The 25645-nt window shown below is 37.8% G+C and overlaps 1 protein-coding gene and 1 long non-coding RNA gene across 12 annotated transcripts; one reads left to right on the forward strand and one right to left on the reverse strand.

Annotated features, from left to right (window-relative positions):
• The first annotated feature begins 650 nt into the window (after nt 1-650).
• On the forward strand, nt 651-25407 carry LOC113066514 (PHD finger protein 21A-like). 11 transcript variants are annotated; one of them, XM_026238380.1, is made up of 18 exons: nt 1111-1436; nt 4697-4739; nt 5222-5324; nt 7011-7043; nt 7246-7311; nt 9992-10159; nt 11069-11323; nt 11674-11766; nt 13471-13758; nt 13913-14011; nt 14102-14153; nt 14258-14337; nt 14446-14506; nt 16466-16659; nt 17294-17449; nt 17889-17964; nt 18384-18487; nt 19877-25407. In XM_026238380.1, the coding sequence occupies exons 3-18, from the start codon at nt 5268-5270 to the stop codon at nt 20564-20566; spliced, it is 2472 nt and encodes an 823-aa protein (XP_026094165.1). In that variant the 5' UTR covers nt 1111-1436; nt 4697-4739; nt 5222-5267; the 3' UTR covers nt 20567-25407. The 11 variants fall into 11 exon arrangements, with proteins under 11 accessions (XP_026094172.1, XP_026094171.1, XP_026094169.1 ...); XM_026238387.1 differs by lacking the exons at nt 1111-1436; nt 4697-4739 and adding an exon at nt 651-944 and having other exon boundaries at nt 14105-14153; XM_026238386.1 differs by lacking the exons at nt 1111-1436; nt 4697-4739 and adding an exon at nt 652-944 and having other exon boundaries at nt 11072-11323.
• Nucleotides 5338-25315, reverse strand: LOC113066516 (uncharacterized). The gene is made up of 3 exons (XR_003279181.1): nt 25261-25315; nt 5767-5879; nt 5338-5608 (listed from the first exon to the last, which is right to left on the reverse strand). It is a non-coding gene; the product is annotated as an uncharacterized LOC113066516 (long non-coding RNA).
• Nucleotides 25408-25645: the final 238 nt, after the last annotated feature.

The raw sequence follows: 25645 nt of genomic DNA on the forward strand, positions 1-25645 counted from the left end.
GAAAAGGGGAATTCAAGACATTCTTTAAATCACAAATGTCATAAAAGGGGTGTTTCTTCATTAACCCATAAGCAAGGGCATTTCATAAAAAGAAAACGACATATGGTTTTGTAAGTGATTAGTGATTATTAGCGCATATAATATTGTTATTAATAAACAGCTTATAATATTGGTAGATTCGTTAAGCAGCACCTTTCCCTTATTGTATTACAGTCTGCCGCTTTTTAATGTATGCATAATATAACCATTTATAATACTGTACATTAGAAATAAACATTTATTTGGGTTCGTTTATGGTTATATGCATATATAACCAATATGCTAATAAAAAACGTATTTTGCTGTCTGTGAGTGTATATCCATGAGTTTGAGTGAGTTAGACTGCCACTTCTCTTGTCCAGATGAGTTTCGCCGAGTTTACATCCGGGTTTTTCCCTAGGCAATGGGAGACGCACTACAGCCGTTCCTTAGGCAAAGTGAAATAAATTCGCCGCACCGTCACAAAAAATAGTCCTCTTACCAAACACGTTTTAAGGAAACTCCACGTTCACTTTTACACGAAGCACGCGTACTTGTACAGTAATCACGATGTTTCTGAATCGTTTGGATGGATGTTCGGAGTATTTGTTCTTTTTGACGGCTACTTTTCCTGCCCCCTTCGTCTCCCTCTTCCTGCGCGGATGAATCGTCGGGTTCTGCGGCTGTGGTGAATGAGATTGAAGAAGAGTTCTTGTTTTGTATCTCAGTTTCTCTCTTTTTTACACACACAAATTAAAATTAAACAAACAAAAAATAAGGTAGTTAACCTAGCTAAATTCACCCCAGAGCACCTCTACAGCCATGTGAGGCATCGGATCGGACCGAGATCTCGGAGTGTTTGTAAATATTTATTTAAATAATTTGTGGGGAGAGAGAGGCACTACTGCTCAAGTGAGTAGAGGAGGGTAAGTGCACCTTGGGATCTTTTTTTTATTATTGCAACTTTTATGCGCCTCGTTTTTAGACTTTACTCGTTCATGGACTCTTCGCCGCTTTTCCAAATCCTAACCCCGTCGCGATCGGGTAGGTAGAGAAGTCAGGATCCCCATGGTTTTGGAGCAAAATATCCGCTTATTTCTAGGAGTTGAGACTGTGGTGTATTTCTAAGTGCAGCGCGTGAACCGAACGTTCCGCGCGTCTTGTTATTTTGTAACATTTTAAACTTCGCTGGATACATTGTTGCCGCAACGGTTGTTTCCAGCTCAGTGGAAACATTGTATCCGATGGCAGCGGGGGGGATAAAAGAGGGTAGAATGAAGATCTTTTGCTCACGCATGGCTTGAATTAGTGGTTGCGGCTCAGTCGAGTCCATCTAACTGTAATTTGTGCTGTTGGCCTGTTAGCTTTAGCAGAGTTAGCCGTAGCACAATATGAAAGATCCTTGTATCCAGCAGCAGGTTTGTAAAAAGATTCACTCCTATTTTGGTAGTTTTTCAACGCTTTTAGTGTCTTGGCTTGTAGTGAGTGGGTGGTAAAGTGATGCTTTTTAAAGCTATGTGATTTTGTTATTTGTTTAGAAAGTGTTTTTTTTTTTAAATGTTGCTTCTTTTTTGCTCTCTTTTTTTTTTTTTTTTTTTGGTTGGAGGAGGCTGAGTTATTGGAGCTGATGTGTTTTAGATTCTTTTAGAGAGTGCAAAAGAAACACAACGCTTTTCCCCTCATATTGTAGTGATTCAAACATGCATTTCCCCACTTTTGTGAATATTTGTGAAAGTATGCTTGCGATAAACACTTTGGGCATATTGAGGTTTATAATAGTGGCCTAATCAAAGTGCTGATGAACTTTTCCTGTCATGTGCACATTCCTGATCAGATGTACTGAACTAAACGCCGGTTTCATGTACAGCTCAGGATAATTTGGGGTCAAACTGCACCTTAACTGTCTGTCAGAGTGTTTTGCACACTATTGTAGAGTTGGAACATTTTGTAAAGCCTTTTTTTTTTTAATCTAGGTGCTTTTCAACAGATTTAAAATCAATGTATTTTAGTTCTCAGCTGATTGTTGATGTTTGTCAAACTTCAGTAACATGTTTACCCTTTTGTTTGTTATTGTTATTGATTAACTTTCTATCTGCTTTGTTTTTCTGCTCATATTTTGCTTTCATTATGTGTATAATATTTTGATATTCGCTTGTTTGAGAGACTTTACAATGCGTTTACACCCTCATCTGAGATGTTGAGCTCTTTTTCTTTAGGTTTTGATTTCCTTATCCAGGTAGTTTCACTTTTTTCACATCTTTTGGGTATTTATGAGTCCATGTACCAGTGTACATAATGGATATATTTCCTTTATGATACTACATTAAAATATACACAGGAGTTTTCTTGTTGATGCAATTCATGAATATCAAGCAGTTATGCAAAACAAAACGTATTGGTTTATGTAACATGACACTGGAAGTATTTCAGTCCTATAACTTGTCCTGTCAGGTGTAGTTGTGATATTGTTACCTCACCCAGGCCTGGATACTATTTATAAAGGACAATAATTCACACAACCCTTATTTCGTATGATATTTTTTAGCCATCTTCTATCAGTTTGATTACATTTATTCATTCTCAGCACTCGGATGAATCAGTTGTTAACAGTTGGATTAATTAATTTCCATGATTGTCTGTTGATACATTTATAGGTATTTCTTTTAAATAAAATGTTTCGTTTTTATGTGCCGTTATAATATTTTGTTGTACAGTGTACGCGATTGATTACAGTAATATGTTGTTTCAACTTTTGATGTAATTCATATTGCTGTTTTAATTTAAATACAAAGTACATTATAGATTCAGGAAACTACAGCTAAAAGTTTTATTCTGGGATGTAGATTTGATCTGGGTTGGTTGTACAGTTTTACAAAGAACATTTCAACAGGTCACTAAAAACTTTACAGAGACAAGAAAAGTCCTGTGTTACTGTACTGTTTAGCTTTCCGATGCAAATAAGAACCTTCATGTGAATTGTAAACTTAAATGTAAATGTATATTGTTTAAAAATATTTAATATGCAGGGTTTTAAGACACCTGTTTTAAGATGTTCAAATGCTTTCTAAAAGCCAGTCAGAATCCTGCTTCAACATAAATCTCTGTTATGGCATCCGTGATAGAATACTTAATGAATTAACTTTCCCTGGCGGATGATATTATTATTATTATTATTATTATTATTATTATTTACCTTAATACTTGCATTACTATTTAATAATAATAATAATTAGGGGTGTGTGCACATAGTCTAATTGTGATTTTTATTTGAAAAATAAAAACACTAATGGAAATTTAACTAAATGTTTCTTTGCTGTGCAATGCACTGTGGAGCGTGTTAACAAGTTGATTGTATTTGATCACAGAATGTCAACTTTCACCCAAGCATATGGATATTATTGTTTTTCTCAACATTAACATGTGAAACAATATAAACACAATTAACTTAGGCAGACTCGGGTGTATGTACGTTCTGTACAGTAATTGGCATGGTCTGCTTTACTTTTCCCGTTTGCTCTTGTTGAGCTTGAATGCTTGTGATATATAATTTTTTTTTTTGATTATTATTATTATTATTTTGAGGGTGGTATTGTTTATGTATTGTATTGTTTTCTGGTAGTTAATAGTAGAGATGTTTAACCACTTAGCCATCGCAGCTTATGGTCTTAAGTGTAAATTTTTCGAAATTGAGATTTATACATCATATGAAGTCTGAATAAATAAGTTTTCCATTGATGTAAGGTTTATTCGAATCTGACAATATTTGGCCAAGATCTAGAATCTGAGGGAGCAAAAATATCAAAATACTGAGAAAATCGACTTTGAAGTTGTCCAAATGAATTCTTAGCAATACATATTACGAATCAGAAATTAAGTTTTGATATATTTACGGTAGGAAATGTACAAAATATCTTCATGGAACATGATCTTTACTTAATAGCCTAATGATTTTTGTCATAAAAGAAAAATAGATTATTTTGACCCAGACAATGTTTTTTTTTTTTGGCTATTTCTAAAAATATACCCCAGCTTCTTAAGTTTTGTGCTCCAGGATCACATATTAGTTTTCAAGAATTGTTATAATTTTATATATTACAAATATGGACAGTATGCTTTTAAAATGAAGAAAATGTACATAATCAACTTAGGTTTTCATAATCATTCTTAACATTTGCGGGCACCCGAGCTGACACAGTTCTCTTCTTAAAGTGCAAGTGATCCTAATATTTAGTTGTGTGTGTGTTATAAAAGACTTTATTTGATCAACGACTGGCAGAGTGACTCATACACTTTGATTTGAGCGGATGCCGTTTCCTGTATATTGAAGGCTGGAGGTCCTGAGATACCCGTCTGCCGTGTGGTCATGACAGATGTCATCGCTGGCGAGTACAGGCTTCGCTTAATATCTCCGAACTCCATTTGGCAGAACTGTACAAAAGACAAATCCGATGCTTGGGTTTCAGAGAAGTTATTTTTAGGTCCGCGAAGATGCTGGGAGATGAGCAGGGATGCAGGACTTTTTTGTCGTGGGGTTCATAGACGGGATGAGCAATTAGAAGCCCGCTGAATGCTGCGCTTGCAGTGTTGCCCCTTTTTACACAGACTGTATAAAAGAGAGAGAGGGAATTGGAGTGTCTCTCCCCCGTCTAATAGTGTGTGTGTGTTTCATCTTGTGAAGGGAGTTGGAGAGAGCGCGTGAACACCAGTCTTAGTGCCAGCTGGTAAGTCCTCTAATAGCCTCTGTTATAATTGTCCTCTTGGCACAGGGCCGCACACCAAAATCAATGAGAGTGAATGAATGTCTGTAACACTGCCTCCGTTTCACTCACTGTTACACTAAGCATCAAGGTTGTTTCGATTCATCCGTCGGGCAAACAGTCCTGCCCATCTTCTCGATTGTCACAAATTTTTATCCAAAATTTTTGTCCAAAATACTTTTCTGAACTTAAACAAGAGTTTCTTGCAGTGTGGAGTTGCAGAATGTGAACTGAATAAAGCGTGTCTGTTTACTACCACCTGAGACATCATGAATCACGCCTTGATTTAAATTTTTTTCTCTCAAACCCGATTAGATACCGTCTTGTGTTCCCCGTTCGTGGTGGTATTGGATTAAGTCAACCGCCGAGCATCTCGCAAAATAAAGCTTAAATACATAACATAGAAAAAAAAAGTCTGCAAAACCTCTCTTGTTTGATTTCTCTAGACAGGCTGAAAGTTTCCTGGGACTCTCTTTCTGGTGAACTGGATCAATGATGGAATTGCAAACATTACAGGAGGCCCTGAAAGTGGAAATACAAGTCCATCAGGTAGGAGCTCTCGCAAATGGTCCTCTAATGGGAAAACTATTCTGAAGTGTCACTGTATTTTCAGTACTTGAGAACTAAAATCATAATGTGATGCCAGAAAGCGTCGCAGTTGCTGTATAAACAGGTTGTTTTAAAGCAGACGTTTTATAGAGGATTCAAATGATTTCAGGATCAGGTCTCTAGGTCCTCCATTGCATTTATTGATAAATGAAGATATGTGTCTCTTCTTGTCCCTCGCAGTCAGAGGCAGCGTGTCCCAGCAGGCAGAAAATTAGTCGAGCTGTCTGAGTGGGGTAAGAGAAAGACAAAAAGAGAGAGAGGGAGGGAGGGAGGGAAGGAGAGAAAGGAAGAGGAGGAGAATCAGGGTCATACTGGGCAGATAAAGAGTAAGCCATTACTTCAATTTTAAGAAATCATCTCAAGCAGGTGTTCTTTTACATACTGGAGGGTCTGGTTTTGTCTTCATCTGGCTTGGAGTAGTTGACAGGCAGGTGGAAGTGGGATTTCTGCAGCTGAAACGGTTGATTGTGGTCCCGCATGACTCACTGTTGCCTACTGGTGGACAGCAAAAACTTTGAAGAATTTATTATTATTATTAATTTAAAGAAAAGTGTGTCTCTTAGGTTTTGTCATGTGACTGTGTAATTAGAAAGAACTGTAGATGTACCTTGTTAGGAGAAGAAGAAGAAAAAAAAAAAACTGATTGTCCAGGTAGAAAATTACTGGTGCTGTTTGTTTTTTTGTTAAATTTACTTTAATCCAAAAATACAACACAGTGCTTCAAAATATGGGTAAAGCACCTATACAGAAAACTCATTATTAACACAATATATTGTGCCTTATTTTTATGGACATTTCATGGGGTGTAGAGTTGCTTGTGGTTGAGAGATTTCAAACTTTTTATCAAATTAATTTGTACATCTTCGGTGAAATGAATGAAATTTTAAAATGAAGTGTTTATTTTAAAATAGTTATATGTATGCCTTTATCAGTTGCTTTTGTCCAAATATATAAAATCTAGGGGGAAAAAAGCATACCAATAAATAATAATGAATTATTAAATGCTTAATTTATTATTTTTACATTATTAAAAATTGTAAAAGTGGCCCAACTACTGTTTCACTACATTTTCTGTCTGGTTTATGAAAATGTGAATAAAACTATTTCTCTTTTATATTGCCTATGTTAGACATTTGTGTTACCTGATGTTATAAATGCTAATTTCAGTTAACAGCAGATGTCCTGAAATATAATTAGGGGAAGAACTAATTTAACATCTCATTTCTTCTTGCTTGCCAACTTTGTGGCACAGCTTACCCCACTCTCCCCTGTCTTTTTCACTTCCTTAATATATCTGTCGCTCAAAGATTGATGTTACCCCAAGTGGATCAACTCATCAACTGAAATGAACAATTTTCATATAAATTACACTTGTTCATTGCAAATGTAAAATGTTTGTTCCAAATGAACACATTAAACCGTTGGTAGCTGGAGGACAGTTACAGAAAGCCGTTGGCAGGCTGCCTGCTGCTCCGTCTGCTATTGTATTGTTTGAATGTGAGGCAGGTGTAATGCGCTGCAGTTCCACGTGTGGCCTGTAGATGGCACACCATGTCTGGAACTCCCTCCAAAACTGACGGCAGAAGAATTAACGGCAAATTCTTGTCTTCTTTTCTGTTGCCATAGAAACTTGTTGCCCAAATGAAGCAGGATCCACAGGTAAATACTCTTTATGACGTTGCTCTTCAGAAATAATCCTCTGGTTTGTTTGAGAGCTTTAAGGTGACTCCCTGAGTCTGAGTATTATATTTTCTATACTAATAAGGCAGCTTGATGGTGTGTATGAATATTTTATTAAACAAAAGTTCACCAATTTCATGGTTTTTAAAAATAAGTTATTTTTATGCTTTGCTCTTTATAGAACGCCGATCTGAAGAAACAACTTCACGAGCTCCAGGCAAAAATCACAGCTCTGAGTGAGAAACAGGTAAGAGCTTGTGACGTCATTCACTGCTTCGGGTGCTGAAGTCAATGTTGTTCAACAGTGAAACACATGAATTAAATACGACAAATATGTGTCAGTGAGCAAAGGTTGATTGTGTCATTTTTGGGGTTGTTTTGGGATGTTGAAACCAGTGCTGTTTTAGTATTGTTTATGTATTTTGTACTAGTTTTTTTATATTTCCATTTTCCATTTCATGTTTGTATTATATTATGTATATAAAAATGCCTACAAATACATGTAAAATGTATGTAATATTTGTATATAATATAAATCACACACACACACATGTAAATGTTTCTTAAATATATAGATGTATGAAACTGTAAATGTACACACACAGTACACACAAGCTTTTATTTTGGAGGTGATTTAATTGATTTGACAGTCCTACTTTTTAAACATTATTATTTATATTTTTAATCTATTCTCTTTTCAGATTTAGTTTAGTTTGACTGTTTATTTATTTCCAGCTAGTGATTTTAATGCTTCTACTGTTCAAATCCACTTAGTTTTTTTTATCTAATATTTCTATTTTATTTCAGATTTTTTATTTATGTTCCTTCCAAAATGCTTTTAATAGATTAAGTAAAGGATAATAACCCTAGTTGAAGCAGATTTAATTTTTCAAGCAACACCACAAAAACACCAGTGTGTTTTCAGCACATCTCTGTGTCCAGGTCAGTTTGTGTTTAATGAAGCGTTTTTTGATTTGGTCTTATTGGTTTTCTGAAGTGGATGTTGGATCATGTGGGAATTTTAGTTTTTAATAGCGGAAACAAGCAAAGACTGATACGTTTAATTGTTTTGTGGTTGAGAAAAGAGCAAGCAGGACAGTCGTCTGTGCATTTAGCAACTACATGCAGCAGTGTACAGTATGTGCATGCGTTTAATTGTGTGTGTTGGGGCTTCTCTCGTCTCCTGATGGGAGTTGGAAACAGATTCTCAGAGTGTTTGAGAGATTGCACTTATTCAGTCGCTTCTTGAAAAGTCTGGATTTGTAGCACAGCTGTTTTGGGGCAATGTTTCACTTCCAGTTAGAGAATTGTCCCAGTTTACTGACTCGCAGATCGCTGGCTTAGCTTTGAGCTTTTATCCTGAGAAGCAGAGAAAGAATAGATCACTAGAAGTACAGATGATCTGATTTTTTTTTTTTAACTCTACTCAAATGTGGAGGGCAAATATTGTATGTGTGTGTAGCCTTGGTCAATCCAGACGAGGATTAGAGCACAAGATGATGAAACTGTCCAGTGAATGCTAATTCAGTTCTCTCACGAAACCTGTCAAGAATCTGTCTAGCTCACCGCTCACCATATAATGTGTATACATAATATTATGTTAGAATTTAATAAAAATATACATATCCTAACAACATAAATTGCCTTGTAAAACGATTGATTTTAAAGTTTTAATTCAGTCTCAGACTTTTGGAGCCATAATGTATTTTATTTTATTGTTTTAATCAAAATATATTTTTGCTATGTATTTAGTTTATGCAAAAAAAAAAGTTATTATAGCAAACTGAAACTAACGTAATTAAAAGAAATATAAAAATAATAAATAAAATTCAAAAACCTTTTTGTTGCCAAAGGTAAACTACAAAAGCACAAAAAAATAATTAAACCTAAAATGAAAACAGAGAATATAAAAACAAAACGGTCTCAAAATATTAATAAAAAAAATCTACATTATATCTTTAATATTCATTTAAAATAAGTTATTTTATTTATTTATTTATGAATTTTTCAAAACAGTGGCGCAATGAAAATAATGTCACTATGCAACAAATGATAATTGTTCTTAAATTCAATCTATATTGTTTTTTTGTATTCTATTTGAATTTGGAATAAAATATGACCTTCACGTTATCATAATATTAATTTGATTTTTCCATAAAATATTACTTGTCTGTGTGTATTGTATCAGGTCGAAAGGTTAATGCTTCCTCAGATTCTTTTTAAATCCAGTCGGCTCCATTCATATGAATTCTGTATAACTCTTTCCGCATCATGAATTTATATTTATGTGATTTTGAGCCTGGATGTGAGGCCCGCCTGCTGCGTATGTAAACTTTCTGCTTGTGAGTCTAAAGCTGCTACCATGTGATTGATCACCCGCTTAAAGAGAAAAATAGTTTTGTCAAAATTAATTTTGAGGAAGAGACTTTCATTTGATGTTGTGCTTAGCGCAAGAGCTTTGTTGAGGAATGTGTGTGTGGTTGCACTCTCAGAGGTGCGCTTTGGCTCCAGAGGACTCTGAGGCAGCAGAGTGTGTGAGATGAATTTCAATCACGTTTTTCTCTGCGTGTATGTGTGTGTGTGTGTGTAGCGCTCAGTGGGCCTTTTTAAAAGCATTTCCAGTGTTGTTAAGATGGTCTCGTACCTGAAGGGTCTTTTAAGACTGACTGAATAAAAACCATGGCTTAGCTTCACATCCAGAACAAAGAAAACCAGGGAATTTGGTGACTAATGATCTATTATTAGAAACTGCTGCGACCAGATATAAACTCAATATTGAAAAGACAAGATGAGAGGGGAGTTCTTTCCATTTTTATTTCTTGGAAAAAGTGTGTATGTTCAGAACCATTTGTTTCTCTGTAATCACCATTTCCTCAATGTGACAGCGTATGGATGTATAATTTCCCAGTAATTTCTCGCTTTCTCAGAAAAAAGTGGTGGAGCAGTTGAGGAAGGAGTTGCTGGTGAAACAGGAGCCTGACTTGAAGCTGCAGATGCTCCCAGCGACTACAGATGGTAAAACGGTGCTTCTGACGCCCGCCTGTCCCGCTTCACAGCTAACCACAGGGGCTCCACACAACCAGGGGGCGCCACAGGTACCACTTCACTCCCAAACACCTCACAATTTGTAGACAAAATGTGTAGAAAAGCGTTATACTCCGATGTGATTTGCAGTGGAATGTTTAACACTGTTAAGACATGAATTTGATTCCTCTAGTGTAGCGAAAAATTAGCCAAATAGCTAGTTTATTGAAAAACTATTTCCCAGACTCTTTTGCAGTGCTTTGTTCTAAAAGCACTCTGTAATTGCAAACACACGAATCTTTGTCCCTGAAATAAGCTTTGCACTTTTGAAAAATGAGGGCAGCATGTAAAAAACATTTTTTTACATGGCCAATAATGTACGACCTCAAACAGCCTCTCTGTTTTCAATTTCTTTTTGTGTGATGAGGGAAGACCATCTAAAGTGAATGTGATACTATTTAACAAAGTATTCACTATTTTTCATAGTATTTATTAACTGTCGACCTATTAATAGAAATAAAATCCACACAAAGTGGCATTTGCAAAAAAAAATTTATGTGTGATGTGGCATGTTTCTAAGAGAAACTGAATATTCAATATGAAAAAATCATGGAGTAGGAAGTTAATTTGATTAATATTATTTTGTAGTGCATTTCTAAGATAAACTATTCAACAACAAAAAATAATGTGGTTGGACTATATTTTATCGAGCCAAAGCTGCAATGTGACTTAAATCAGTGGCTCAATAGGTGATTGGTTAACATTCTGTAATAGTACTTGCTCTCTAGCTAATATCAATGGAATGAAAAGTCATTTCAAGTTATTATATTTGATGAAAGGCAAGGACAGACCATTTTTTCTCTCACATGTACTGATAATTTGTACACATTAACAGCAGAAAAATGTAGTGAATAGCACATCTTTTGTGTCTCCTCATCTTCATTCACTGCTTCCCTCAACCAACCTTCCTCCTCGACTAGAAGACTCTCACCGTGACGCCGGTCATAACTGCAAAGACTCTACCTCTCGTGCTGAAAGCTGCCACCTCCACCATGCCTGCTTCCATGGCAACACAACGCCCTACAGTCGCCATGGTCACTGCCATCAGCAACCCCCCGAGACCCGGCGCCAATTCCGACTCCCAGAGCACACCAATCAACCTTCAGGTGGCCAGCAAGCTACCCAATCAGGATACAGATGCGGGCCCACGGATCGTGTCCAAGAATGTTATTGTCGTGAGTGTGAATAGCTGCTAAAAATTCTTCCTCTTCACTTAGTGTTTAGATATAGCTTAAATGTAACAATTTTAAATTGAGGTAGAAATGCATAACTTGCATAACTTGCTGTAGACTAGTCATAGTCAGACCCACTTTGCTTTAATGTGTTTAGAACAGGATGTTTATGTCTCCAGTTAGTATGAAATGACTTCCTTTCTGACGGTAATGGTGTGCTTGGCAGGGGTGTGTGGTGACATACTTCTGTGATGTAACCAAATAAGGGATAGTTTCTTCTAAAAGCAAACGGTTTTGTGAATTTCTTTCATGTCACCTGCTGAGTGCCCAATAAATGGCTGGTTTTGTCACAGGTGCAGGCCACCACCACCTCTGCCCAGCATATCAAAGTTCCCCAGTTTGTCCCTCCTCCTAGATTGACGCCTCGACCCACCTATCAGCCACAGGTGCGTCTCTGTTAGATCTGCCCCCCTCCCCTTCTGTATGTTCCACACTGACGTCACCAGAGCGACACACAACCTAGTTTCGGAGGCCTTGTGTCTATAAAGCCTTTGTTTACAGAGACATTCCGATTCAAGATATTTTTATACTTCTCACCTTGAAAGAGTTTTTAATATGGGAACTAAAATTGCTTGAACAGCGTCACCCAAACTTCAAGATATCACAGTTCCACATCTAGAGACCCAAATTCAGTTTTCTTCCACCAAATTATACTGATGCTCACCTTCTCCTCGCAGCACTGTCTGTTGCTGTGATACTGTCTGCTCACTTTTTTCTCTTTGCTTTAGGGTGCTTACACACTAGATGTTATGCTCTGTTGATTTCATTTAGGATATTGTGTGTAAAAAAAAAAAAAACGGGTTTGTGAAATTTGCGCTCAGTCATTCAGCCTAAAGAAAAAGTATAATTTTTATGCTGCACTCTGACTTAGGCATCTGTTGACCAGTGAAAATTCTGTCCACGTTAGTACTGCTCTATTTCAAAGGCCCGCTTCTGTCCATACTCTCAAAATGCATTTCTATATGTTTAAAAATACTCCATCTCAGCTTTATTTAGCGAGTTAGCTCCCTTAGCACTGTGTCTATAGTGGATTGGCTTGAGTCTTCTACACTGAAAGTGTCAAAGCTGCATGACTTGTTCAATAGTTGTATAAACATTTGGGTGAATAACTCAGCAGAGGTCCATTGGTATGAAAACTGGCATATTATTACTGTATGTACGTTGCTTATGCCTGGTATAGACACAGTGTTTGAGAGTAAGACTGTGTTGCTGTTTGTTCCTTTGTAATAATGCTTTTGCGTCAGTTGCAGCTTTTTATTTCTGCTTTTGTTTTGTAATTTTGATATTTGCTTTGGCTGAACCTATCATTAACCCCCCCTCCTCACTTATTAACCTCAAAAAGCTACGTAATGCTACAGTGAGCTCCGATGAATCCACCTGAACCCCTTCATTTACTTAGTCTCATGTTGTTCCAAACCTGTATGAGTTACATGTGCAACACAAAAGAGAATAGAGAGGATTTTTTTCCAAAAGTCACTATTTTCAAAAAGTGTGTACCACTTTTTTTTAGAGAGGTCCAGTGTTGTATTGATGCACTGACTTATTATACAGACAAAATCGGTTGAAACATTCTTCAAAATGTATTATTTTGTGTTCTGCAGAAGAAAATCATACAGGTTTAGAATGACGTAAGTGTGAGTAAATGATGACGACCCTATTCAGGGGTGAACTATGATTTTAAGGCAAGGGTGGAAATATCTGGCCCTCCAAGTCTACTGTTCTGCAGAGCTTAGGTCCAGTCAAGGTTTTTCACTCTTTAGGATTACTAGAAAGTTACAGGCAGGTGAGTTTGATCAGGATTGAAGCTAAACTCTGCAGGAAAGTGGAAACTGAAGCCAGAGTTGCCCACTCTTGCTCCTGGTTTGTTTTGGTGTTCCTATATTAAGCACTGCACACATTTTCATCCACTTTTAAACTAGTCACTGAGAGGTGAACCAGAGCTCAGTGTTGGCATTGCTTATGGCTGAGGTTGCCACTTAACACAAAACAGCATGGATGTTAGGGGCATGGAAACAGAGTGGCTTTCTTGGTCGATTGGTATGGCAAGCCAGGGTCTGCTTGTGACCCAACCCTATTCCACCATTGCACAGGTTCGACCAAAACCCCCCACACCCATCAATGTGCCCATCGCTCCGGCTCCTCCTCCCATGGTGGCAGCTCCTCTAATCCAGCGGCCCCTGATGCTCACCACCAAGCTGACGTCATCTCTTCCTGCCTCTGCCGGGCCCATTCATCAGGTGCACATCGTGAACGGACAACAGTGTGCCACCATTGACAAGACTACGACTGCAGTCACCAGTGGCACCACGCAAGTCACAGGCATTGTCATCAGTCCTGCTCAGACACTTCAGATCAGCAACCTTAACTCAGACTTGAAGGTGTGAGCACCCATTTATATTATCTTGATTGTTTGCTCCAGACATAAGACCTTTTTTTTATCTGACAGGAGAAGTTTTAGCTGTTGTTCTTGCTCTAAAAATCAAACATTCAGTTGACTTGTGTGCTTTTCTTGTATGTTATTCTCTACATCAGACTGTGAAACCACTGGGGGGACCAGTACATGTGGTCTCAAGTACACCACCATCATCCTCTCCTCCTCCAGCTAAAATCAAACGTGAGGAGAGCCCACAGGTACTGTGCACCTTCACAGAGTTAACAAAACCATCATGTCTTTTTTTTTTTTTCGAATCCTAAATAATAAATTTAATTTTCTTCCTTCAGAAGCTTGCCTTTATGGTGTCTCTTGGGTTGGTGACATATGACCATCTTGAAGGTAAGTCCCACTGGTGTCAGTGGTGCTCGTGAGGGTTTCCACTGAATTAAAGTAATAAGGATGTTTTGTAACCAGATGTGCATGGGATGTCCTTTTTTCTCCAGAGATTCAGAGCAGAAGACAAGAACGTAAGAGGAGAACAACAGCCAACCCAGTGTACAGTGGAGCAGTGTTTGAACCTGAGGTACAGACAAATGTTCTGTAGTTCTCTCCTCCTCCTGGTCTGATTTTGAGAGCTTTGATTGTACTTCCAACTCAGCTCTAACATTCTGATTTCTCTCATACATCTCAGAGGAAAAAGAGTGCTGTCACTTACTTGAACACTCCACTGCATCAAGGCACCCGGAAGAGAGGTCTGTACCTGCCTGTCTTTAGTTGCTTAAGTTGATGTATAGTAGCCCTGCTGCTTCTATGTACCACCTAACAGACAACTAATAATAGACACCTCTCGGCTTTCTCTTGCAATTCTGCTTTGTGTCTTTGCTAGGGTTTGATCTCTCTGCAGACCTACAGTGTTTAAATAGACCTAAAAAGTGGCCTATAGTGGTTGAGGAACTGCTCCCCCTGTTTGTATAGTTTTCAGTGATGGAGAATTTGGCTTGTTTTGGACTTGTTAGCAATTGACTTGAGACACCAAAATCAGAGACTTGTGAACAATTTCAGTAGCCTTAGAGGGAGAAATATATCCTCCTATTGTTGCTTCACCTCAGATTTGAGGTTTGCTATTGATTTCCAGAGCAGTGCTTCAATATAATGAATTTAGCTACAACCTTTTAAAGACTTGACTTGTTCTACACCCTAAAGATTTAAAGGGTTAGTTCATCGAAAAATGAAAATTATGTCATTAATGACTCAACCTCATGTCGTTCCAAACCCGTAAGACCTCCTTTCATCTTTGGAACACAGTTTAAGATATTTTAGAATTAGTCCAAGAGATTTATGTCCCTCCATTGAAAGTGTGTGCACGGTATTCTGTCCATGGTTGGAAAGGTAATAAAAACATCTTCAAAGTAGTCCATGTGACATCAGAGGGTCATTTAAAATTTTTGAACCATCGAAAATAAATTTTGGTCTAAAAATAGCAAAAGCTACAACTTTGTTCAGCATTGCCTTCTCTTCTGTGTCTGTTGTGAGCGAGTTCAAAACACTGCAGTTTAGTGATATCCGGTTCGCGAACGAATCACTCGATGTAACCGGATCTTCTTGAACCAGTTCACCAAATTGAACTGAATCGTTTTAAACGGTTCGTGTCTCCAATACGCATTAATCCACAAATGGACTTAAGCTGTTAACATTTTTAACATGGCTGAGACTCCCTCTGAGTTAAAACAAACCAATATCCTGGAGTAATTAATGTGCTCAAACAGTACACTGACTGAACGTCCGATTCGAGAACAGAGGAGCTGATGAGACTGCTCATGTGCGATTCAGTGTGAATCGCATGTGTGATTCAGTTTCTTAAGTTTGGCTTTGAACAACTTGACTTGCTCTTCACCCCAAAGTTTTGGGGATTGACTTGAGCTTGGCCTTGAAAGACTTGCTATGAACTCCACCTTGAAGACTTAAGGGTTGACTTGTGGACGGTTGCATAAACTTTTTTTAGACTAAAATATTTTTTCTGCAATTCAGTTGCATAAAAACTTAAATTGATCTAATTTGAATCTGAAAAGTAAGACTGAAAGCCACTTGGTTAACCGCTAGTTGGTCAAACTAGTTCTTTAGACACAGCCTTAAAGTGGTGACTGTGTATGCAATTGGCCTTTGGGCTTTTATTCTTGAAAGATCTGACTTGGATTCTACTTATAGACTTGAGCACTGGCTTGAGTTGGTAAAAGTCTGTTGGTCATCTGCTACTTTGATGGCTTTAGATGTTATGTTTATATTGTTTTGCCTGTTTTTAGATTGATGCATTGCTTGTTCATGTAGGAGCCACCTGCAGAGAAATGTATTGAGATTTCAGTTTAGACTTTCTTTGTTCAGCTCTTTTCCACACTTTTTTTTCACCCTTTCTATTGCTCATTGCCTTTCAAATTCCCTGCATGCTGCTGTGGTCGTCTGTTGCACTAACTGCTTTTTGTGACCCTCCCTTCCATTTCTCCTTCGCTCTCTTCCTCCTTTCCTTTGTTTCCATGCTAGCCAATGAGGATCCCCTCTCTAAGGTATGTTGCAACCAGAAAATGCCATTATTTTATTTCATCTTTGTATTTTTTTTCTTTCTTTTCCCCTTTTCCTCCTTCTCCATTTTTTCTGTTCCTTTTGGTTTTGTTCTTTTTCGTTTGTTTTTCTTTTCTTGTCTGTCTCATTTCACTCAGGTCGCCCTCCCAAATACAGCACCACCACAACCACCACCATCAGCACAGCGGTGCCGGAGCTGGGCTGCAACCCCCTGCTCTCCCCCACCAGCAGCCTTCCCGCCTCCCCAGCCCCTGGGCGGCCTGACATGGGGGGCTTTCCCCTCTCTCACCACCCTCATTCTGTCCCCCAGCCCAGCCCCAGCTCCGGGGATGTAAGTAGCCACCTGCCAAGTCGGGGCGACCATGTTGTTGAAAGCCCCCACAATTATTATTGTTCTAGTAGAGTTCTCTACATCACAGGCTGCCCTTACCCCCCAAAACCCTTCACTGCATTCATCCTGTACACCTCAAAGTGTACCGGAGCAAGTTAACCCCCGTTAATGTCCTGCATCAACCCTTGAAAGAGAAAGACTGACCTACCAGCACTGTCATTCATGTGTTTATTTGTTGTATTTGTTGAAATGGAGCCAGCAGCCTTACAAAGTGAACAGTCTTTCTCTACTTCCCACACAAATATCAGGCCTGAAGTAATTATAGTATAGTATAAAAAAAAAATCTTTAAACCATATCTTAGCATTTAAGCCGAAATACCCATTACTCATAATCACATGATACATTTTCAATAGTGATTCATTTCCAGGTATCCCAATAATAGTAGAAGTAATAAAACCACTAGTTAAATATCCAGTTCCTTGTCTAAGTGAAGAATCCAGTCACCAGTGTGCCACTAGACAAATACCTCCAATCAGCAGTCAGTGCCTCTCCTTCCCGCCTTTCCCGCTGTCATTTGATTGGTCCGGAACAGAAGGGGGCGGTGGTACTGACACCTGCCGTTCTTCCTGACAGGGAGACATCCATGAGGATTTCTGCACTGTGTGCAGACGCAGTGGACAGTTGCTCATGTGTGACACATGTTCGCGCGTCTACCATCTCGACTGCTTGGACCCACCCCTCAAAAACATTCCCAAAGGCATGTGGATCTGTCCTAAATGTCAAGACCAGGTAAATAATAGCAGCACAATGAGCCCTTGGCTACTCCTTTCCCAGGCCAGTCAGTGATGTCTCCTTTTAACTGGAATTCAGTTCTTTAAAGCACACACGCTTTTATATAATTAGAAATGGAAGACTGACTGAGAGATCAAAACTTCCCTATCCTAGCCAAAAATGTACAAAAAAAAGTGTACATTTTTCTCCCCTTACACAAAATGAGTTTCTTCAGGCATGAAGGCTGTTCCGTCCTTTGTAAGCTCTCACATGGTTTGGTATTGATTGTGCCTTTTTTCCACTCATCATGTAAGTGTAAAACAGCATCAAGCACTCCCATTGAAGTTATGTTGTTCATCACTGTTGCCATATACAATTGATCTCCGTTTCTTTCATGGCTTCCCAGAGGTCAACTGAGCACAGCACTGGTCTGTTATTGAGAGAATTTCTTTTACAGATTCTGAAGAAGGAAGAGGCCATTCCATGGCCAGGAACTCTAGCAATCGTCCATTCCTACATTGCTTACAAAGAAGGTAGAGATTTTCAATTGTAGAATTTTGTTCCCTAATTTTACAGTTTAACTCTTAAAAAAGTACGTTCTTTTATTATTTATGTCACATTTTAGAATAAGGAACACATATTTACTATTAACTGAGGGTTTCCCCTGAACAAACTCCTAATTTGCTGCTTATTAATATAAATTCTTAGTAAGGTTGTTGTTAAGTTTAGATATGAGGTGCATTAAGGCATCTATGATACGGTCATCCAGAATAAGTCATTAATATGTGCTTTATATTTACTAATAAACAGCCAAAATGCTAGTAATATACATGTTTATAAGCAACTAATCGATAGCCAAAAATTGGACCTTAAAATAAAGTGTTTACCATTATTTATAACCAAATGCATACATCTATGTTATAGCCCATAGTGTTTTGTCCCTGTCCAACAGCAAAAGAAGAAGAGAAGCAGAAGTTAATGAAATGGAGTGCTGAACTAAAGGTGGAACGAGAGCAACTAGAACAGAGAGTGAAACAGCTCAGCAATTCTATAACAGTGAGTTATTTATTTATTTTTACTATTAGTTGCACTTTTATTAATAAACCATATAAATCATAATAATGTACCTTTAGTTGCCTACATAGCCTAATAAAAGTTCACAAAAAAGGCTTACCACAGTGCACCAGCAAATATAATAATTATACATTTTTATATTCATAATTGTAACATAATTAGCGGAACACAGCAAGTACACTGCATTAATGTTTTAATAATTTGTTGGTACACTAGTGTTTTTGGTTTAAGATATGAAATCGGCGTCCCTGACTTGTCATCACCAGAGTATGCACCTGTATGCATGTTTCATACGGATAAGATCATCTGAGAATATGTTTTCTATTTGAATAGGTTCATTTAAAAGCTTCTTGTTTGTAATAAGGCAAGAATTCACATAGTTTCGAAGTGACATGTTCAAGTTCACGGCGTCCTAGACGGCAAAAAATGTGCATCCTGTTTTATTTAATTATTTTACAAAAGCACAACTTTTGTTTTTATTCTGAGTGCACACGAATAAAAGTAGAGTCTTTACAGATACGAAAGATGCATTACTCTTATCTGTATAACCAAAAATGAAGACGTATTTGAAGAGCAAATGATCACAGCGTTGCTTCCATCTGTCATGCAGTAGCCCAAGCGCGCTGTTCAGCTTCCAGACTGCAACTTCCAGAACACATGAACAGTGAACCTTTTTCTGGGATAACATTAGATTGAGTTGCCATGTAAAGTTGCTACTACATACATATTTCTGATAAGTCGTATTTGAGGTCAATGAATATTAGGTGAGTTTAGCCTATGTCCTGCCCTATGTAATATATTACCACATAGACCAGCCGTTAGCATTTTGTCCGTCACAGACTGCTTGATTTCACCGCTTTGTGTGGAATTTCATTTTCTTATCTGCTGCTAAAAAAAATGTGGGTCTACCACATATTTTTGTCGACCATTAGGGGGCAACCCTACTGCCAATACATAAGCCAATATGATACTATGAGCATTTAAGACATACTGCTGCTGCACACATAGCATATAAAATAACCCATAGCAGATCTATACAGACGGAGCTGGGGAAGGTGGACAGATTCAGAGGAACTCTGAAAGTGCGCTGCAATGCTCAAGCTAATGCTAATCAGCCATTTAAATGTAAAGCACCAAGCTCATTGGCTGCATATGCAACATGAACCAATCAGGTTCTGACAAGTCGTTTAATTCTAAAAATATCTTCATTTACGTTTAAGGACCCATCAGTCTGCGCCATCTAGGGTTTCACAACCAATCTTGGCATTTCTTCTTTTCTGTTTAATGACTGTTGGTTGTATTCCTAATGTTAGTGTAATTTTTGAACAAGTTGTGTTTGTTATATAATGCTGTATTCCTTTTATTTAACAGAAATGCATGGAGACCAAGAACAGCATACTTGCCCGTCAGAAGGAGATGCAGGTCTCTCTGGACAAGGTAAAACACCTGGTCCACCTCATCCAGAGCTTTAACTTGACTCAGCCCATGGAGACAGACATCCTACAGGATTCTAAACAGGACTGCACAGAGTTAGGGAGCATCAAAGACTCAAAGGAGGCTACACAAGTGTGTGTGCAGGAGAGTCCCACCGAGCCTAGTGTGCAAGCACCAGTCACCGTAGCAGTTCCCGAAGTGAAGGCAGAGCCAGAGGTGGGCGAAATGGCAGAGCCAGCGGCCGCAGTCACACCTGAGGCTGCTTCAGGTGAATCAGGTGTAAGTCTCCCGGAAGTTCCCAAAACCACAGTTGGCGAGGAGATGATAGATACAGCAAAAATGGCGGAGCCTGTGGAATCACCTCAGGCCAGGGATGTAAAGACTAATGGAGGAACGGACTGTGTTTGTACCATCTTGAACCAAGAAGAAGAGAAGTGTGCTGTCGATGATGCAGACTCTGAGAACATCCCTCCCAATGACAGCAGTTGTGTAGAGGATGCTGGAAAGATGGAAGTAGAGCTACAGGAAGATGGAAGTCATGGCGTGAACACCAACAACGGCAAAACCTCAGAACCTTCTCAGCAGGCTTTGCCAGCTCCTCTAAGCAGCATGGATAACCCCAAATAGTTCTCAGTCTCACACTAAACACACTTACATCACCAAAACATTTAAACAGATTTCCTATTGCACCTTGGACTGGTGCACAAAGTTGCCAATCTATACGTATATATATATATATATATATATATATATATATATATATATATATATATATATATATATATATATATATATATTATACATATATATATATATATATATATATATATTATCTATATCCAAATAAATGTTTCGGGTTTTTTTTCTTTCATTTCCCTTTACTTTCTTTTTTTTTTAATGGTAAAACTGTGTCAACAGTACTTCTACATCCAAGACAAAGTAGTCTTGTTTCTTGTAGACTAATAGAGCCCAATCTTGTGGGTGAAAAGGGTGATTTACGAAAGAGATGTCATGCCAATTATTAGATGAAAAAACAAAAATAGTAGTTTAATAACATTAATAATAATAATTATTATTATAATGATGATGGTGATAAAGATGATGGATGATTGATCAGATCAGACCAGTGTGTGCCTCCAACATGGGGTTTGTTTCATAGGTTGTCTTCTCCTCGAGAGGAAAAAGGCAGGGCAGACGTGTCCAAAGACTGCATGACTAAGCCCACACCCTGTGCATCTCCAGCCAGAGTGGACCGGCAATACCAAAAGCTTCTCTTTCCAAACATGACAAAAAAAATCGACCCATCAGTATTTGCCAGTGACATGGCAGAGGTTTAGATTCCTGTTGTTGGCATGGGTTAGACTAAATCAGGACTGCTTATAGCAACCCCTCCACTCTACATCTTGTCTGCATTTCCCAGTTACCTGTAGAAGTATCCCGTCTCCATGTCATCTCAGGCTAATCGGTGGTAGAGCGCATGGCAAAGCCTCTCAAGATCTTTTGACAAAGGGCTGGAAGAGGAAGCTACACCAGAAATCACATCTTGGTAACTGCAACAAATCATGTGTGATAGATTAGTCTGAAAAATGGTGTTGGTTCTATGTATTGAATGAGTCTCGTTCTAAAGTTAGTTTGTGTGTACTCAATGCTGTTTGTGGACCCCCCCCCCTGCGTTTTTAAGAAAACATATTCAGGTCTTCCTAGTCTTTGATGAATAATAAGTGCATTTCTGTTTCACGAACCATTCATTTATTATCAATGGTGTTTAAAATTGGCATGAATTATGCAAGCAGCTTCCTCAATCTCGAGAGATGCACATTGCATAAAGAGTGTCTGTTTTTATTTGAATTCCGAACTGCCAAATGCTTTTTCTTTTTTCTTTTTTTACTGAAAATAATGGAAATATCCTCTTACCGTGTGTTTAGTCAAGAATATATTAGACTAGTCCCATCCCTATTTTTCCAAAATCTTTTATTTGTCTTTGAAAAAACAATAATGACTGTCACAATTTGCTGTCTTAAACTTGAGGGTTTGATGTATGAGCCAAATTGAGTAATAAAGAAACTACAGAAAACCCTTCATTTAAAGCACAAGCGTTATTGCAGATAACTTGAGCAATCGCACTAAAAACCTCTAAAGAGACTTTCTGAGCTAAATTTTCAAAAGCGCTTAAATCTTATCCTTTGATTTTTACGCTCGCCCACATAACATAACATCCTGTAAAAAGGAAAACAACAGCCAGTTGCTTACATACAAAGTAGGAAGCACTGTTTATGACCGTCTTATGCTGGGTTTTGCTGGCTTCTATTTGTGCTGCATAGTATCTTAACCTGTCCCACGTAACATCTTAAGTCTTAATTGTCTTAAGAGTAATGCACAGCTGGCACCTTTTGTTACGTTAATGTCAGGCCATTCCAAAAAAGCATATCCCTTTTAGCTTTGTAATGACAGCCACGGCAAGGATTGAACAATTTACGCTTATCAAATTCCACATATCTGTTTGGACATCTCTGATTTCAAAAGGATGATGATTTGCTCATTCTGGCTGTTTAAACATGAGAGATAACCTACCACAATATGGATTCTGTTTTTGGGATGATGTTTACGGTTTTGTTTTGTTTTTTTAAATTATGTATTTATCTTGATTAGTCAGGATTTCATGGCTTTAAAACCCAATTTGTAATTCTTAATGGATGGGATCTTGGTTATATCAACAATGTGCTGCAATTTCTCACAATCTACTGTGAAAATGTACAAACTTGTACTAAATACATTCCCATAATGCCCTGTTACCCTTTGAGCCAGGACTGGGTAATAATGGATAAACATTCATATCATTGCAACCATTATTGTGGCATAACATACCGACATGAATTTTAAAGGCCTTGCGGAAGTCACCATTGTCAGTCTAGAGAATATTTAATATTTATTCTACTTTTAATCCTTCCTGTACAGGTGCCCAGAGTGCCTTCAACCTTTTACATACTGAATTTAATTTCATAAACTGGTCATATTTCCCTCTCTCTCTCTAAAACATCACTCAGTTAACTTTGATTGGAAGCACATTTGTTGTAATTTCATTTGGTTAAAGTAAAATGGTTGTAGTGATGTGCTTGTGTTGGTCTAGTCCTGTCTGTATTTACTAAATCTAGTTATCTGCTGTGAAGTTAAAGAGCCCCTTAAGAGTAGGCTATATTTTAAAGAGGCAAGGAGTTGCCTTGAGTTTTTTACACTCTGAACAAAAGTATATCTTAGTGATTGCACAAAATTGGTCTGTGAAAAGAAAAAAGGAGTTGTTCATTATAATGCGTTTTAAATTAATTAATTGGTTTATCAGAGCACTCTGTGCCAGCAAAATATTAATTGTGTGAAAACTGTGGCGAAAGGAATTTTTTTTTGGATTGACATTCATTGGGGAAAAAGTTCTGGAAGTTTAGGAAGTCATGGTTTCCTGTCTTTATGCACTTTTTATAGGAATGTCCTAAGTATTACTTTTTTCCCCCTCAAAACACTTAAGTGTCTGCTCATTTTAAGTTCTTCTTTAGTGTGTTATTCAGGACATTTTTTTTTTTTTTCGTGTAACACAAAACAGGACTGTTCAGGCCAGTGACTACTACTTAATGTCATACGTAACACTCTGCTCTTAAAAGACTTACACCCTTTCTTATTCGCTTCATTTCCTTCATCTCTCCTTCAGTCACTGAGTTAGCGTACTGAACTTGTACCTGAATCAGGTATTTAGATTTCGGCCTTGACTATTAGCCAGGCTGACCTGATCAAAGAAAACCTGCAATCTGATTGGATAGACTCAACCCCCAAGAACACCAACCTGTCCAATCAGTTAAACAAAAAGCATGCCTTCTTATGCAAATTTTTTATATAATTTTTGTCAGACTTTTTTAATATGCATTTAGTTTCGACATTATTTTGTAAAGATTTTTATGTAAACTCTGTCACTTTCCTTTTTACATGTCTGGCGAAGATGATGCCAAAACAAAACAGTATACATATGTACATCTCTTAAAAACACTTGCAGTGTTTTTGTTGTTGTTGTTGTTTTTATTTAAATTATGAACAATATACACTTTCACAATGGCATCTGTAGAAAATAGAAAATTCATGTACAGTTACAGAAGGGAATTATTTGCTGGCCACATTTCTGGGCTCTTTGAAAGATGGAAATGTGGCGTTTCTGCTGTGTATGAATCTCATGGACCGTTATTTTTCATTCAATTCTGCCTTTGCTAGCACACCATGCTGAATGTTATTGTTATCTTGGGGCGCTGGGATGGGGTGTTGGGGGGGGGGGGGTTACCAGTGGTTGTGAGAAGATATTTATGGTCTTACATGGCTTATCTTGCAGAGTGCATGTAACCTTGTGGGTGGGGTTTTAGAAGAAAGGGGGGGGGGACTTCTGAAAGCCACGCATTCAAATTCTTAAGTCAGTATACCCAAAGAGACTGCAAACATTTTGCTGTTAGGAAGCCTTTTTATATGCATTCGAGATACATATCATTCAACTTTTTTCCCCCATCATGATTGATTTCTTCTCTAGCTTACGGCTCTGACGTGTGGGAAACGCTTTCCGCCAGCTATCTAAGTTATCTGTATGGCTTTGCAATTTTGGTTTTAGAACTTTTAAAAAGCGAACGTTTGCAGTGTACATTTTATGCATAAAACAAAAAAAAATTTCAGACCCATTCCAGCTGTTCATCCTGTCACCTTGATCTTAGTGTGTAGATCATCCATATTCATTATGGTACGTTATAATTCCAGTGACAATGAAATCATTGTAGTTTCAATGTAGTTTCTGTTCACTTTTCATACTATTTACTTAGTCATGATTGTGGCCTTCTTGTACTATTGATGCATTTCATTTGTCTTTGTGATTTTTCCTGGTGTTGTGCACTGTCTGTGAGTGAGTGTGTTTGTTTGAGCAAGGGTGGGTGTGTGTGTGTGTGTGTGAGCGTTACCTCATATACAGTCAGCTGTCTAATTGGAAAACATTTCCGTTTACGCGTGCAAAAAGAGGGAAAAAAAAATCTTCCACTTGATGAAACACAACAGGATACATTGTAGCGACATGAGTTATTTAAAAAAAAAAAAAAGTTCACCTGGTGAGCTGAACTTAGTGTAAATGGTTTATTACACAATATGAATATTTGTAAAATTGTTTGTATTTTTTCATAATGATTTTAAAAAGGAGTGTGTTTATTTTTGACTTTTTTTCTGTTACGGAGCTCTCTCTCTCTCTCTCAATCTGGTATTTTTTTCTCCTTGTTTGTTCGCCTGACATTGTGAGTGAGTCAGTTGGTTCTTACCTCTCCTGTATTGAGCCTGTGATGAGTCCTTTGTATGCAGTGTTTTGAAAATACTGTAGGAAACATGGGAAGAAATTGATATTAGGAGCATTTGATCAATTTGTATTTATTTATTTTATCATTTTGTTAATAAATTGACAAAGAATATTTGCCTCCCGTTTGTCTTGAATTCAACTTGGCTTTATAGGACAACCAGATGACTTGTGAAACTGATTATATGGAAGTGTCATGCTGGAAAAAAGATGAGAAGTGTTGGCGTGAATGTTGACTGTCAGGGGCCTCCAAAGCCTGGGTTTAAGGACCACAATGATGTCCATAAAATGCACAATTGCTGCATGCAACAATTTGCTAATGTAAAAAAAAAAAAAACACCACCGCTTCACAA

Source organism: Carassius auratus, chromosome 50 (genome assembly GCF_003368295.1).
Source record: "Carassius auratus strain Wakin chromosome 50, ASM336829v1, whole genome shotgun sequence".
In the NCBI taxonomy this organism is placed as follows: Eukaryota; Metazoa; Chordata; class Actinopteri; order Cypriniformes; family Cyprinidae; genus Carassius; species Carassius auratus.